This window comes from Equus quagga, chromosome 10, assembly GCF_021613505.1.
Source record: "Equus quagga isolate Etosha38 chromosome 10, UCLA_HA_Equagga_1.0, whole genome shotgun sequence".
NCBI classification, from domain to species: Eukaryota; Metazoa; Chordata; class Mammalia; order Perissodactyla; family Equidae; genus Equus; species Equus quagga.
In genome coordinates this window covers 38822451-38836212 of record NC_060276.1, presented here as the reverse complement: position 1 = coordinate 38836212, position 13762 = coordinate 38822451, and the positions used below count along the sequence as shown (strand labels likewise).

At 34.5% G+C, this 13762-nt stretch overlaps 1 protein-coding gene across 4 annotated transcripts in view; it reads left to right on the top strand.

The window, feature by feature from the left end:
* NRK (Nik related kinase) overlaps nucleotides 1-13762 on the top strand; it is a 123596-nt gene that overhangs the window by 91860 nt on the left and 17974 nt on the right. For 3 of the 4 annotated variants that reach the window (XM_046672517.1, XM_046672515.1, XM_046672518.1), the window contains 7 exons: nucleotides 1015-1109; nucleotides 3581-3678; nucleotides 4704-5068; nucleotides 6626-6962; nucleotides 9641-9827; nucleotides 10303-10443; nucleotides 12263-12406. In XM_046672517.1, coding sequence (XP_046528473.1) covers nucleotides 1015-1109; nucleotides 3581-3678; nucleotides 4704-5068; nucleotides 6626-6962; nucleotides 9641-9827; nucleotides 10303-10443; nucleotides 12263-12406 — 1367 coding nt within the window. The remainder of the gene's footprint in view (nucleotides 1-1014; nucleotides 1110-3580; nucleotides 3679-4703; nucleotides 5069-6625; nucleotides 6963-9640; nucleotides 9828-10302; nucleotides 10444-12262; nucleotides 12407-13762) is intronic. The other variant, XM_046672516.1, reaches the window with a different exon arrangement.

Below are 13762 nucleotides of genomic sequence, written 5' to 3'. Positions count from 1 at the left end.
TTAAAATCTCCAGATATTTATGTTCTTGGATTTAACTGGTGTGTAGAAATCTTGGAAAATTGGAAAGCAAGACTGGGAACTTTCTGTTTCTCTACCTTCAGTGAATGAGTTGTCACGGTCTTTCTGACCACAAAGGGAGAAAACAGTTTGGTTTCGTATATCTGTATATCTGTTTTTGATATCATGGGGTATATGACTTTAATAAAATCCAATATATAAAAAAAATAAATAAATCCAATATATAAAAATCAATATTGCTGTTAAACTGGAATTGGTTGTTCACATTACAAAAGGATTATTGAATTTATGAATATCAAATGTATTAACTTTAAATATAGTTAAATTTATAAATTAATTTAAATGAAACTTGAGTCTTTCCTGCATTTGGGGGTCATATCTGTTCCAAGTCTAAATCAATAACCAAAGTCCTTCTTATGTAGAAATGCTAAGGCAACTATAAAATTTAGCAGCATTGGTCCAAAGAAACTTTCTAAATAATTCCTGAATTTGAATAATAAAAGTTGAAGTGTTCTATCTATCTGTCTATCCATCTATCTATCTAAATCAGAACAGGACATTAAAAAATACAAATTTCAGGCATTTGAACTCAAGATGATAATGGTAGAATATTTGAAATAGCAATAACTTAGCTTTTTTATCATGTCAAAATCCTCACATACACTATAAAGTTATGTTTATTGCTGTTACCCAGAAAATAATATCTGAATATTAACTTAAAGAAAGTTTATAGGAATTTTTAGAAATAAATATGATGTGTGAAGGAAACATATACTATATGGAAACACTTTTTGTATTTTGGAAATTGTTTCTCTGTTCTAGATAGAATAGCAGGTTTGGGGAAAATGGAAATTGGAAAATATTACTTCAGCTCTACTCCTTTTCATTTTGATATATGCCCGTATACTTAAAACTTTTTGTTGATCTTGATGTTGACTTGTACCTTCCCTTTATGAATGTTCAGATATGGCACATGCTTTTCTGTCTTTTCATTAGTGTTCCTCAGCAGCCTCTTTCGGAACAAGCTCAGAAGCCCATTGACGTCAGACAAAGGAGTTCGCAAAATCCTCAAAATTGCCCAGCAGCATCAGGTGATTCAAACCAAAATTTAAACAGTCAAAACACAAGCTAATGTTTAACAGTTTATATTGCAGAAATCAAGAAAGAATTTCAAAGAGAAATAAATCAAAAGTGTTAAAGAGGCCAAGGAGGATTAAGACCAGGAGGCCACTGGATTTGGCAGTTGGGTGGTTAGTGATGACCTTTGAGAAATGGAAAGTAATTTTTCTGAAGTTTATTCTTCCAGTTGGGTAGTAGTTATGAATGTGTTTAGCAAGGCGGAGGATGTCAACTTTAGTTTCTATACCATGTGTGAAAAATATGGGAAAGGAACTTGGGAGAGGCCTCTCCAATGGGCTAAAATTTATGGACAACCCTTTGAATATTGAAATATTAGGGTAGATGTAAGCGTGTGTTTTATTTATGAGTTTGTTATTTCACCTCCCCAAAGTAAGATGTATACAGTATCTCATAAACATCCTTAATGTTACAAATTGATGTTTTTACTCAAAATACATGAAAAATTAATCAAGAGAACCATGAAAATAACTTCACAAATTGTGATATGAATTTAAAACAAGTGATTTATGATGTGCTTTTGAGAGAGCTTAAATGAATTATAGATTTGTGAAATATCACAATAAACAAAGTCAAAAGTTGTACCTTAGATCATAAAATATGGGATTATCTACTTTTATGCAATTCAAGTAAGTTAAGCAAGGACAAAATGCCTCACTGAGCCCACATGTCATCTGTGAAAATATAGCATACAGATTTTATTGAAATGTTAATAATAGAAAGGATATATAGGTGTACTGTATTAAAATAAGATATTCAAAGACCTGAACTTAAAACACCCATTTTTCTTCATAGAAGACTCAGATAATGGCAGAATTCTTTTAAATATTATCTTGTGAGAAATAAGATAAGCCCGCATGAAGAGTAACTTTAGAAATTTTTTTTCCTAGAATCTTTTTGGTTTGACTAGGGCTAATTTTGCAAATACTGGGCAAACAACTAAAAATGTAAGGTTTATTCATGTTGCCTTTTTTGAAATAAGGAAATCCTGGATTAGATCTCAAAGCAGTTATGAACAGTGGTGGCAGGGAGAAGGGGATAGCGTCTGTGTATATAACAGCTAATGTTCTTTTCAGCTCTAAAATTTCCATTATTTTATTGTGTGTGCTACACAGCCCATTTGAAGTTCCCATGAGATTGCATACTTCATCATGCAGGAAATCAGAGTACCTTACTACAAATTTGCCTCAAAATATCAAACACTCACCCAAACTTCTTTTTTATCCTAATAACACACGAAGAGACTTGAGAGAAAATGGTTTCCTGCAGAAAGATAATAAATTTAAAAAGCACAACAGTGCCAGAAGATGTGGACACAAATTGTGGGATGTACTCGGTATATTCTCAAAAGATAGCAGTGTTTGAAAGTACATGCTTCTTGGAATTGTAGTTTCTATGCATAAGGCTTCAAGTAAAAGAAGGATAGTACTACTTATCTTTAAAATTCAACCATGCAAAAACAATAAACAGAGACCTGAGCATCCCCTTAGTGAAGCTTTTTCTAAGTACACTCACCTAGATCTACTGATTTTTGAGCCTAAATATTCTCAATGGATTTTAAGCACAGGTGGTTTTACTGTACCACTATTTCAATCTTAATATAAAAAATCCAGACAAATTTGCATTTTAAATGGAAATATTTACTCTATAGAATTGAGCTGTGCATTGTGATAACAACTAGCCACATGTGGCTATTAAAATTAAAGCTAAAATGAAAATGAAATAAAATTTAAAAGTCAATCCCTCAGGGACACTGGCCAAATTTCAAATGCTAGATAGCCACTTGAAGCTAGTGGCTGCTATTTTGGACAGTACAGATACAGAACATTTCTATTACTGCAGGAAGTTTTATTGCACAGCGCCAGTATATGATTCCCAGCTTTATTAAAAGGGTTAAGTTTTGTCTCTTTTCAGTTGTTCTCTTCTCAACTATATTGAAATACTTGAGGATATATCATTGATGGGAAATGGTGGGATTAAGATTGCAGAGTCAACTCTCTCCTCTTGAGAGTTTTGTCTAATCTATCATCTTCTAAAACACTGTTGGGCTTTTTTTCTACTGGTTAGTATGGGAGACCAGTGGTACCACCCAGCCCTTCCTATTCTTGATACATTCTTTTTTTTATAATGGAACTGTCTACCAGTCTTACTGTGTATCTTCTTACACAGAAATATTTAGCAAGTGTACACTTAATATTGAAAACAGAAAAGCCACGTAGGTCCACGGAGAGAACAAATCTTGAGCCTGTCACTACCCCTGAAAACAGAACCTAGGACCCTGACCCCATGAGAATTTCTCAAATTATGTTTCCTGAATGGAAAGAGACTACAAGAAAAATACCAAGGGATTCAACTGGTACACTATAAAAATGAAGGCAATAGCTGTGATCACCACTGTTACTAATGTCATTTTGACATTCCACAGAATCTTCTTCTGAGGAAGAAATTCCCGTGACCGGGAGGAGGTCCCAGTCATCACCTCCTTATTCTACTATTGATCAGAAGTTGCTGGTTGACATCCATGTAGGTTTTCATCTTAATTATTAACACATTTGTTTCTGTTCATTTCGATTTCCAATTTCTTTTAACTTACTTTTGTCTTCACTTGAAGGGAAGGTTAAAGTGTTTGTTTTTTTAGGTACTTTTTCAAAGATAGATTCCCATTGCTATTTGAGTACGCAGGATATGAAATCTAGAGATTGAATTTGAAGTGGAAAAACGTTTAATTGGTCAAAAAATATTTTATTTTCACATTCTTGTTCCAGAACACATTCGAGAAAGGAGTGATCAAAAGCTATTTGTAGAAGTTAATCTCAAATTAAGGAGTAGAGGCTAGATACTCAATTTTTGTCTAATATTGTTCCTTGTCTGATAAGGCAATGCATAAAAAATAAAATATTTAGTGAAAAATGCTGTCTGATTGCATAAATAAAAACAGTCTTCCAATTCTTTTTGCAGCGTGCTTTTAGATCATTTCACTTTGCTTTTGTAATTACCCCTACCCTACCACGCACACATCCCTTTCAGGTTGCTCAAAGGTTGCTTATAAGACACATACCATACTTAAAGGTGGATTTATATTAATTTGCTTCTTACAAGTGTTTCAATTACACTAAGACAAACTATGTTGTGTAAAAATAGAGCTGGGAAATTAAAATATCAATTTTAAGTGCTATGTGTTAATCCCAATATCAGAGGATAAAACAAAAGGAAAAAGTGACTGTATCTTCTATAGAGCGTCAAATCATCTATTCTACTTTCCAGTACCAAAACCAAATGTCTACTCCTCAGCAGACAAGTAGGGGTAATAAAAAACAAAGTAAATAAATTTTGCCCTGTGTGGTTCGGAAAGGCCATTAATGATCACAGGTTGAGGTTTGGGTTTTGGCATCTCATCTTCACAAAAATGTTGGCTCTATCTAGTGAGTAAATATCATCATTTCAATTGAAAATATATTTTAAAATATTGTCAGCTTGGAAACTTTCCAACCTAGAAGAAGAAAATGAAAGGCTACTAAAGACTACATTAACCTTTCTTGTGCACACAGGTTCCAGATGGATTTAAAGTAGGAAAAATATCACCCCCCGTTTACTTGACAAATGAATGGGTAGGCTATAATGCACTCTCTGAAATCTTCCGGAATGATTGGTTAACTCCTGCACCTGTCATTCAGCCGCCTGAAGAAGATGGTGATTATGTTGAACTCTATGATGCCGGTGCTGATACTGATGGTGATGATGATGATTCTAATGATGCTTATGAAGATACCTATGACCATGAAAATGGTAATGATGACTTGGATAATCAGGTTGATCAGGCTAATGATGTCAGTGAATGCCATGATGATGATGACAATGATGCAGCTGTTGATGACAAAGAAAATAATCATGATGATACCCCTAGTTGGCCAAGGTTAGTTTTCCTGGATTACTTGCACTATCCATGTTGTATAATTTCAGAACTATTTGCATCCTTGGTTTACTTTCAAAATTTATTACCAAGAGGGTAAATGAATTGCACTTTCATATTGGTAAGTGGTTGATCTTCAATAAGCGATTTTAAATTATTTTACTGCAAAACACTTAATTTTGCATTTTTGTATATTGTATTTTATTACCATTCAAGTATTTATTAGGTTCTTTATAACTGGAACTGTCTGGGTGTTTCTGTTAAAATTAATGCTGCTGATTCATCCTATCCTGTAAAACCACAATGAGTGTGAGAAATGGGGTGATAAATTAAGTAGTGTGCACTTAATAACTGTAAGATGAAACCCTGATACTTGCAAACAAAATCTCTAAATTTGCCCTGAAAATGAATTGCAAACTTGACTCTTACTTGATATTTTTAGGCTGAAAATTACTAGCTTAGCATTATTCTCAGAATTTTGAAAACTGCCGTAACTAAATTCAATTTTATCTTCTTATAGAATAGCTGCCCAAAGTGACAATATTTAGTTAAGTAATGTTTTTGGCATGCCACCAGTTGTTTGCTGTATTTAGTTCCTTGCTCGTGCTCTAGACAGGCAGTATGTTCTTATTTACATTTGTTCATGGTATGTATTTAAACTGCTCTCAAAGAAGATTGGGTAATATAGTATATCTTTAATTTTTTGGAGAAAATCAACCATGGGAGAATTGTTTGCTTTATAATATTGAAATCCATGGGGTTTTTTTGTTAATTTTCAAATGTGATTTGGGGAATATACATGATGGAAAAGACTATAGATCATTCAACATTTTTTCTTTTTTGCCAACTAAAAAATTCTACCAAGAATTCCATTGTCAAATAAATTAGCTTTTAGAATTATCATAGGTACATGTTTATGTTGTCTCTTATGCAAAAGATCATGGAGACATTTTGTTAAGCTTGGTGTTCTTAGTAACTAGTTAAACAACTATCTCAGCTTAATGAGATCTATATTACTGAACTTACCGGTGGTAGTAGTAGAATAATAAATGGGATTCTGTAGCAAAACAGTCAATACTCATGTTATAAAATCAAGGCACATGTCAAAATAAACATGAATTAGACATATTATAAGAAGAATTATTCAAATTCAAATATGTTGTGGTTGAGCCAAAGATATGGACTTGATTATTCATGGGGCTGTGAAGCTGCTAATGCATGAAGCAGTCTATTATTTAAGAAAAAAATACATATTCTTGCTATTAACCTAACACGTGTTACTAATAAAAGATGCAAGTTCTCTTCCATCTGCCATCCAAATGCAGGCAGGGAATTGATGATGGCTGTGATGTTAATTCAATACTTAAAATTGACAGGACATAAGGACATTTTTCCTGTCTATATCATGCCAGTGGTGTTCACATAGAGAAAAAGCATGCCTGGAGATGGTACATATGTATGACACATGTTTAAAACACATCCTAATTCTGTTTCATTTGCTGAATTTCAAATGTGTTTTTGTTGGGTGGCTCTCTTTTATTGACTGGATCTTGTTATCAGGCCAAGTTATGTCAGAGATGGAAGCTGCAAGCAAGATGATAGAGATGGAAGTGATGGAGGAGAAGGAACCTGCAGCAGCTATGGAATCCAGAGAGCCAGTAGAAGCCATGGAGGAAGTGCAGCCAGTTGGTGCAGTGCAGCCACTGGGGACCGTGAAGGACATGGAGCCAATATAGACAGTGGAAGAAGAGGCAAGGAGGGAAGTGGAGGTGAGGGAGCCAGTGGAACCAATGAAGAGAGTGGAGCCCTTGAACTCAATGGAGAAGAAAATTGCTCAGAGACAGATGGTCCAGGATTGGAGAGACCAGCATCCCAGGACGTTGAACATCAACAGGAGGTAATGCACTATTTGAAAAGAATGAGTTCCTCTCCTTGTGATTGTGTTTCTTCATGTGATATGTCACATTTCCAGCCATTCCAAATATATTTTAAACTTCTATCCAAAAGCCTTAAATATTTTTAATTATAGCTGTAGATAGATCTTTACTTCTTCTAATTTGGATGGTTCCTATTTACTTCCAGGGACAAAAGTATCTTCTTTGTTTGTTTACCTTTATTACTCAGATCACATGTTTGGGATAGTGTCTCTTAACACATACATTTTTTTTTCTGGTAAGTTTTTACTGTGGTAAAATAGACATATAATTTTATATTTTAATCACTTTCAAGTGTACAATTCAGTGGCATAAAGGACATTCACAATTTTGTACACCCATTACCACTATTCATTTCTAGAACTTTTTCAACATCTCAAATAATTAACTCCCCATTATCCTCCCCCCAGCCCCCGGTAACCTCTATTCTACTTTCTGTCTAGATACCTTATATAAGCAGAATCATACAATATTTTTACTCTTTTATCTAACTTGTTTCCCTTAGCATAATATGTTTTAGGGTTTATCCATGTTGTAGTATGTATCAGAATTTCCATAATTTTTAAGGCTGAATAATATTCCATCATATGACTATATCACATTTTGTTTATCCATTCATCTGTTGATGGACATTTGGGTTGTTTTCACCTTTTAGCTATCATGAATAATACTGCTGTGAACATTGATGTACAGGTATCTGTTGGAGTCCCTGTTTTCATTTCTTTGGGCCATATACCTAAGAGTAGAATTGCTAGATTCTATTCTAACTTTTTGAGAAACTGTTAACACATACAGTTTAAACAGAAGTAATGTACTATGTTTAGATGATGATTTTGTCATTCACAAAACATTTACTGACTTTATAAATAGGTTTAAAATACTCAAATAGTTTCGCAGATGCTAGATCAATAGGGATTATCACAGAGAAGATTTCAAGGAGCACCTGGTATTTGAACTAATTCTTGACAGATGAGGAGTATTTGGATATCTGAAAACACAGATGAGATTCAAGACAGAGGAAATATCATGCTAGTTTACTTTCCCAGCCTATTGTTCTATCACACGAACTAGCTTAGAAGATGTCATGCTCTTTCATGAATTAATGCCCTTGTATAAGCTGTTCCGTCTGTCTCGAAGGCTGCCCCCTCACCTCTTCTCTGCTTGGTGAATTAGTTATCCTTCACCATTCAGCTCATTTATCATCTTTGACTTCCCAAGACAGAATTATACATCCCTTCCTCTGTGCTTGCAAGCATTTTGCCCATAGTTTCATTTTAGTATTTATGACATTGTAATTTAGTTATTTGTTTACTTGTTTTTCTCTCACACTAGATTGTGAACTCTTAAAGGACAGGAACTATGTTTAATTCATCTTTGATTACTTTTCTTTACCCACTCACCCAATCCCAGGGCCCAATCGAGGTCTTGGTCTATGATAGGCACACAATAATTGTGGGAGAAAGCACTGAAGGAAGGAAACAAAGAAAAAAGAGAAGAAGGAAACTCCTTAGATGATTTTTAATTGGAAAGCAGCATCAATGGGAAAGTATCTATGTCCATTTGTCTATCTATCTATTGGTCTGTCTATCTATCTACCTACCTACCTACCTACCTACCTAATTATCTTAATCAAAGACATTAAAACAGGATGTCCCACCATAGTTTTCATAGCATCCCTAGGTGTTTCCAGTTATCTCAAGGATGTTTTTTGACATTTACAGAGTGAATGGATCCTCCTTTCATTTTAATTTAAAAAGAACATGTTGCCATACGACACTTTCATGGTTGGAAAGGTCATAACAACAAGTCTTTGACAGGGCTGCACAACTCTCTCAATGCCAAAAATCACTGTTTAGACACCAAGAAATGGTTATCAACAGACAGGCTTACCAAAAACAGACGGTATGTGTTTCCACAGGATATGGTATCCCACATAAATTCTGTCACATTTTGTGGCTTTATCCTTGAGTTTTTTCTCTGTAAGTTAATGGAAGCCAGCTAGATTTTCAGTGAAACATGTTCACACTCTTGTATTTGTGTTGGTTGATTTTCCATCATTAGCTTTGTCGTTTGACAAAGTGGAACACATACTCTCACTGGTGCTTTTTGTTTTTTCAAGTGGCTGTTTGGCATAGCATAGCTGAATGTAAGCTTTGGAATCAAACAGACTTTGGCTTCAAACTCTGGTCCCCCTACTTATCTCTATAAGCTTGAATAAATTATTTAACTTTACCAAGCTTTAGTCTCCTTATAAGTAAAATGGTGATAATTATACTTACTTTTTGGATTGTTATAAGGATTCACAGCAATATGTAAATAAGATGCCTAGCAGATTACCTAGTAGATAGAAAAAGTTCCACAAATATTAGGTCCCCAAATTGTACAGCTAGGAACTTCAAGCTGCTTGAATTTCTCCTCTGACATCAATTGTCTTAACATAGATTAGTTCTCTGTTACGTTCTTCTGGTAAATGTGGATTTTATAAGTGTGCAGAATTATAGATGCTACAAATTTTGCACTCTCTTTTTCAAATGACCCTTAGGCTTTTTGTTATATTTCAAATGACCCCTAGGCAAAATATTATATTTCTCTTGTTGTTAATCTCCTAATAAGTCAAAATCAATTTTCAATCTTCTTTTAGGAGCCAGGCAGTAGAAGTGAGGCCTCAATCGCCGTTGCCTCAGGCGCCGCACCCACAGCACCTGATGGTGAGAATGACAGTATGGACATATCAGAAGCATCAACAGAATCAGGTTTTCCTGTCAGCCACTCATCTCCTTCCGACGGTTCTGGGAGTGCTGCAAATGCTGACTTTGCCTGTGCCATCTGTAAGTGTGTTTAATATAGTCTCAAAATGCTACAGTCTGTTCACATATTAAATAGTGTTTGACCACTGGTTCATGATCTGGAAAGAATCAAGTCATTCTTATATTCAGTTGATGTAAATTCAGATGGATATATGCTTTAAAAACATGTTTTCACTGAATCTTTATGGCACCTAAAATTGAACTACAATTGAGAAATTGAGTCCCTCATCTGGATTTTTTTCTTTTGCAGTCTGATCACAGTAACTTAAAATACTTTTCTATTCAGAAATGTATGTTAGTCATCATGATTTATGCTATCTGATTGTTTAAGAGTTAAAGAAATGAAACTTCCAGTAAAAAATAAAATACAATGAAGGAAAAGGAACTTTTCTAAACTACGTCTCACTTATTGAAATATTCAAGCTCATATGGTTTATACATTAGTAATTTTTCTCAATATCTTCCCCTTACTTCTTCACACTATATGCTGGATTAGTGGAGGTACCTGAGAAATCACCTAAGCGACCCTCTGGAGTCAATGTTAACCCACTATATGTCTCTCCTGCATTTAAAAAACCACTAATCCACATGTATGAAAAGGAATTCACTTCTGAGATCTGCTGTGGTTCTTTGTGGGGTGAGTTTGTTTTCTTAAAACTCATTTGTTTTTGTTAAAGAATATACTTTTATCTACATAGCAAACTTGCGAGAAATCATAGATGGAAAACATTTGTTTGCTATTACCAAACCATCACCAACCAAATAAAAATGTATATATTTATAGTAGTTAATTTGCTCATTTATTTATTTTTTGCTGATTTATTTTCACTCAGTGCAGTTTGACGTTTGAATTGGCACTCCTTCCCCTTTTTATTCTTTTTCTTTTTAACCTGAATTAACTTGGCTAACATATAAAATTGGATTAGGTTATAATTGCTTGAAAACTTGAGCTTAGTATTTTTAATTTAAGGTGGTGTGCAGCATATAATACCTAATGAGATATTATAAGAAACATTGCTGCTGCCTCGTGTTTTTAAATAATCTTGAGGATTTATAGAGACAGTTCCTTCTGCGTCTTTACTTTGATAGACTTTCTCAATCCCTTGTTCCAGAAGAATTATACCTGCACTGGTAGTGCTGAGATAATATTTTAACTCAAGCCAATCTATATCATAATTGAAACAGAATAAATGAATGCAAGGAGAGTAGAAATCCAAAGTAAATGCCAACCTCCAACTTGCAATTTCATGGATTTTGCTTAATGTTTGATTGAACAGGGGACATAATTTTAAATTAAAAATAGAGCAGTGTAGTAAACATTATAGTTACATAGATTGAACAACTTAGAAAAAAACATGTCATCCTCAAAGTTTTGCTAATATAATGTGTCAGATAACAAGAAAGCAAAGTTTACTTCATTATCATTTCAATCATGCAACTACCCAGTTAGTGTCGAGTAACTCATCTTTATAACTTGTGGTTTTGTATTTATAACTTGTGGTTTTATATTTTGAAAAGTAAAAGATTACAGTCAAAATTGACTATACTTCCCCCTCCCTCTGTGATTCCCCTGTGGGAATCAGGTACAGTTCCAAAACCTGCTATTGGCCATTACTTAGAGAACTGGTAAAGTACGTAGTGGGAAAATGAAGGCCGAGACACTTGTCTTTTCTCCTTATACCCTTGGAGCACAAATATTCTCCAAATAGAAGGAAGACACTGGTACTCTCCCTTACATTACATTGCTGATTTTCTCCTGTGTCTCAGGTTATCAGAGAAAACTCCTACAATGGTTTGAAGTGTATTCTAACTTTAGTTCAATCTTCTCTTTCAGTCCTCTCATTTGGTTTTTAAATGGTGCTTATGCTTGAATGAATAGAGCCAGCAGACAAATAACAGAGTATAGGAATTTAGAGACGTGAAAGTAGGAACTAATTTCATAGGCACTTAGCAATGTAAGTTTTTTTTCATATAAACATGAACACAGAATCACTCATATTAAAAACAACTTACATATAATTATTTTGAAAGCATTAAAACCCTTAGTTATAGTTAGCAATGAGAAATCAACTGAACTGAAGCCTGTGTAGGTGCTAGACATCCTTAATGTTTAATGGTAACTTTTGTTCAAAAGAGTTGATTGGCTTTTATAAAGTTTGGGGCACTACTAAAGGATGCTGAGATATACATGAAGTTCTGTATATAAGACGGCACACCAGACGTCAACTGGTAGACTATTACCAGAGGATATTTCCTATATTTTAATATATTTCAATGAAATTTTTTCTGTTGGTAAGAGTTCATTGTTATACAGAATGAGGTTAGCATTAGCCTAAAATGATGAAACTCACCTTTACATAGATCACTCCACTGGAGTAGGAAAAATGCTCCTATAAATTCAATTATAAAAATGTAATTTGAGCTAATATAGCACTTTTCTTTTTATATACTAACAGGAGTGAATTTGCTGTTGGGAACCCGATCTAATCTGTATCTGATGGACAGAAGTGGAAAGGCAGACGTTACTAAACTGATAAAGCGAAGACCATTCCGTCAGATTCAAGTTGTAGAGCCGCTCAATTTGCTGATTACCATCTCCGGTTTGTTTCAGAACTAAAATTAGCTGAGTAATTATGCAGATTAATTAGGTTGCAAACTAGGCTAAATACTTTCTCAGGTGAAAGTGTTCACAGGAAAGCATTTTATATATAACCTTTAATTGGGACACCAGACTTTCTTTGCTGTATTTCCTTTGTTTTTTTAGATTTTTTATTTTTCCTTTTTCTCCCCAAAGCCCCCTGGTACATAGTTGTATATTTTAGTCGTGGGTCCTTCTAGTTGTGGCATGTGGGATGCCGCCTCAGCGTGGCCTGATGAGCGGTGCCGTGTCGGCGCCCAGGATCTGAACCGGTGAAACCCTGGGCCGCCAAAGCGGAGCGCGAGAACTTAAACACTCAGTCACGGGGTCGGCCCCTGTATTTCCTTTTATATTTACAATTTAAACTAACTTCTGATTCTCCTTTGGAGTCTGGTTATTGGATTGTAATGCACCTAACCTAGGTCAATGTTAAGAAAAACCATGCCATTTGCATCTTTTCGGGTCTTTTCTGAGTAGCCACCTGCAACTTCACAACTCAAAACCTCACCCATCCATGCACACACAATCACACTAACAGCCACCATATGCCTTTCTTGTGATGTGTTAGAAGCAACAAAGAACAAAGTGGGCAATCATTGGATGCACAGCCTTGTCATAAGGGCCTGCAGATAGGGTTAGTAACAAGAATGGATCCCCTAAGACCTCTACACTGTTCCCACATAGTATTTGAACTTTAGTTTTGGTCAGTCAGAGCCTGAAACTTTGAATATGAGAGAGCAAGTAAATGGATGTTAATAGTGATTGTGCTTACTACACATTACTCGGTATCAGGAAAGCACTAGCATTAAAGCTAACTGTAGGCAAAAGATAACTGACAAAAGGACAGGAAAAGTAAAAAGAAAAAAAGGTTTGACTACAGAATAAAATGATGTTAATCAGTCATTTATGTGTGTTTACATACTTCCTATCTATACATAGTAGCCGTATTGCACATTAATTGACGATTATATAAATTCCTAAATATGATTAACATTGCTTTAAATTTTTGTTAGAGGAGAAAATCCTCTATATATATGCTAAAGCTTCATGATATTTTTGATCATGTTTCATGGTCATTCATTTATAATTCCTTGAGGTACACAGAAGGCACATGTAGTTTTTGAAAACATCTAGGTGGCTTAGAGACTGCACATCTGGATAACAGATTTCTTTACTTTTTATCCAACATTTTCTAACCCAAATATGCCCTTTTAATACATACGTTTCTCTGAAATGTAGATTATTTTTCATCAAATAGTACTGAGAACATCAGTGTGGAAAGATACCTAATAGTTCAGAGCACAAATTTATTTTACCA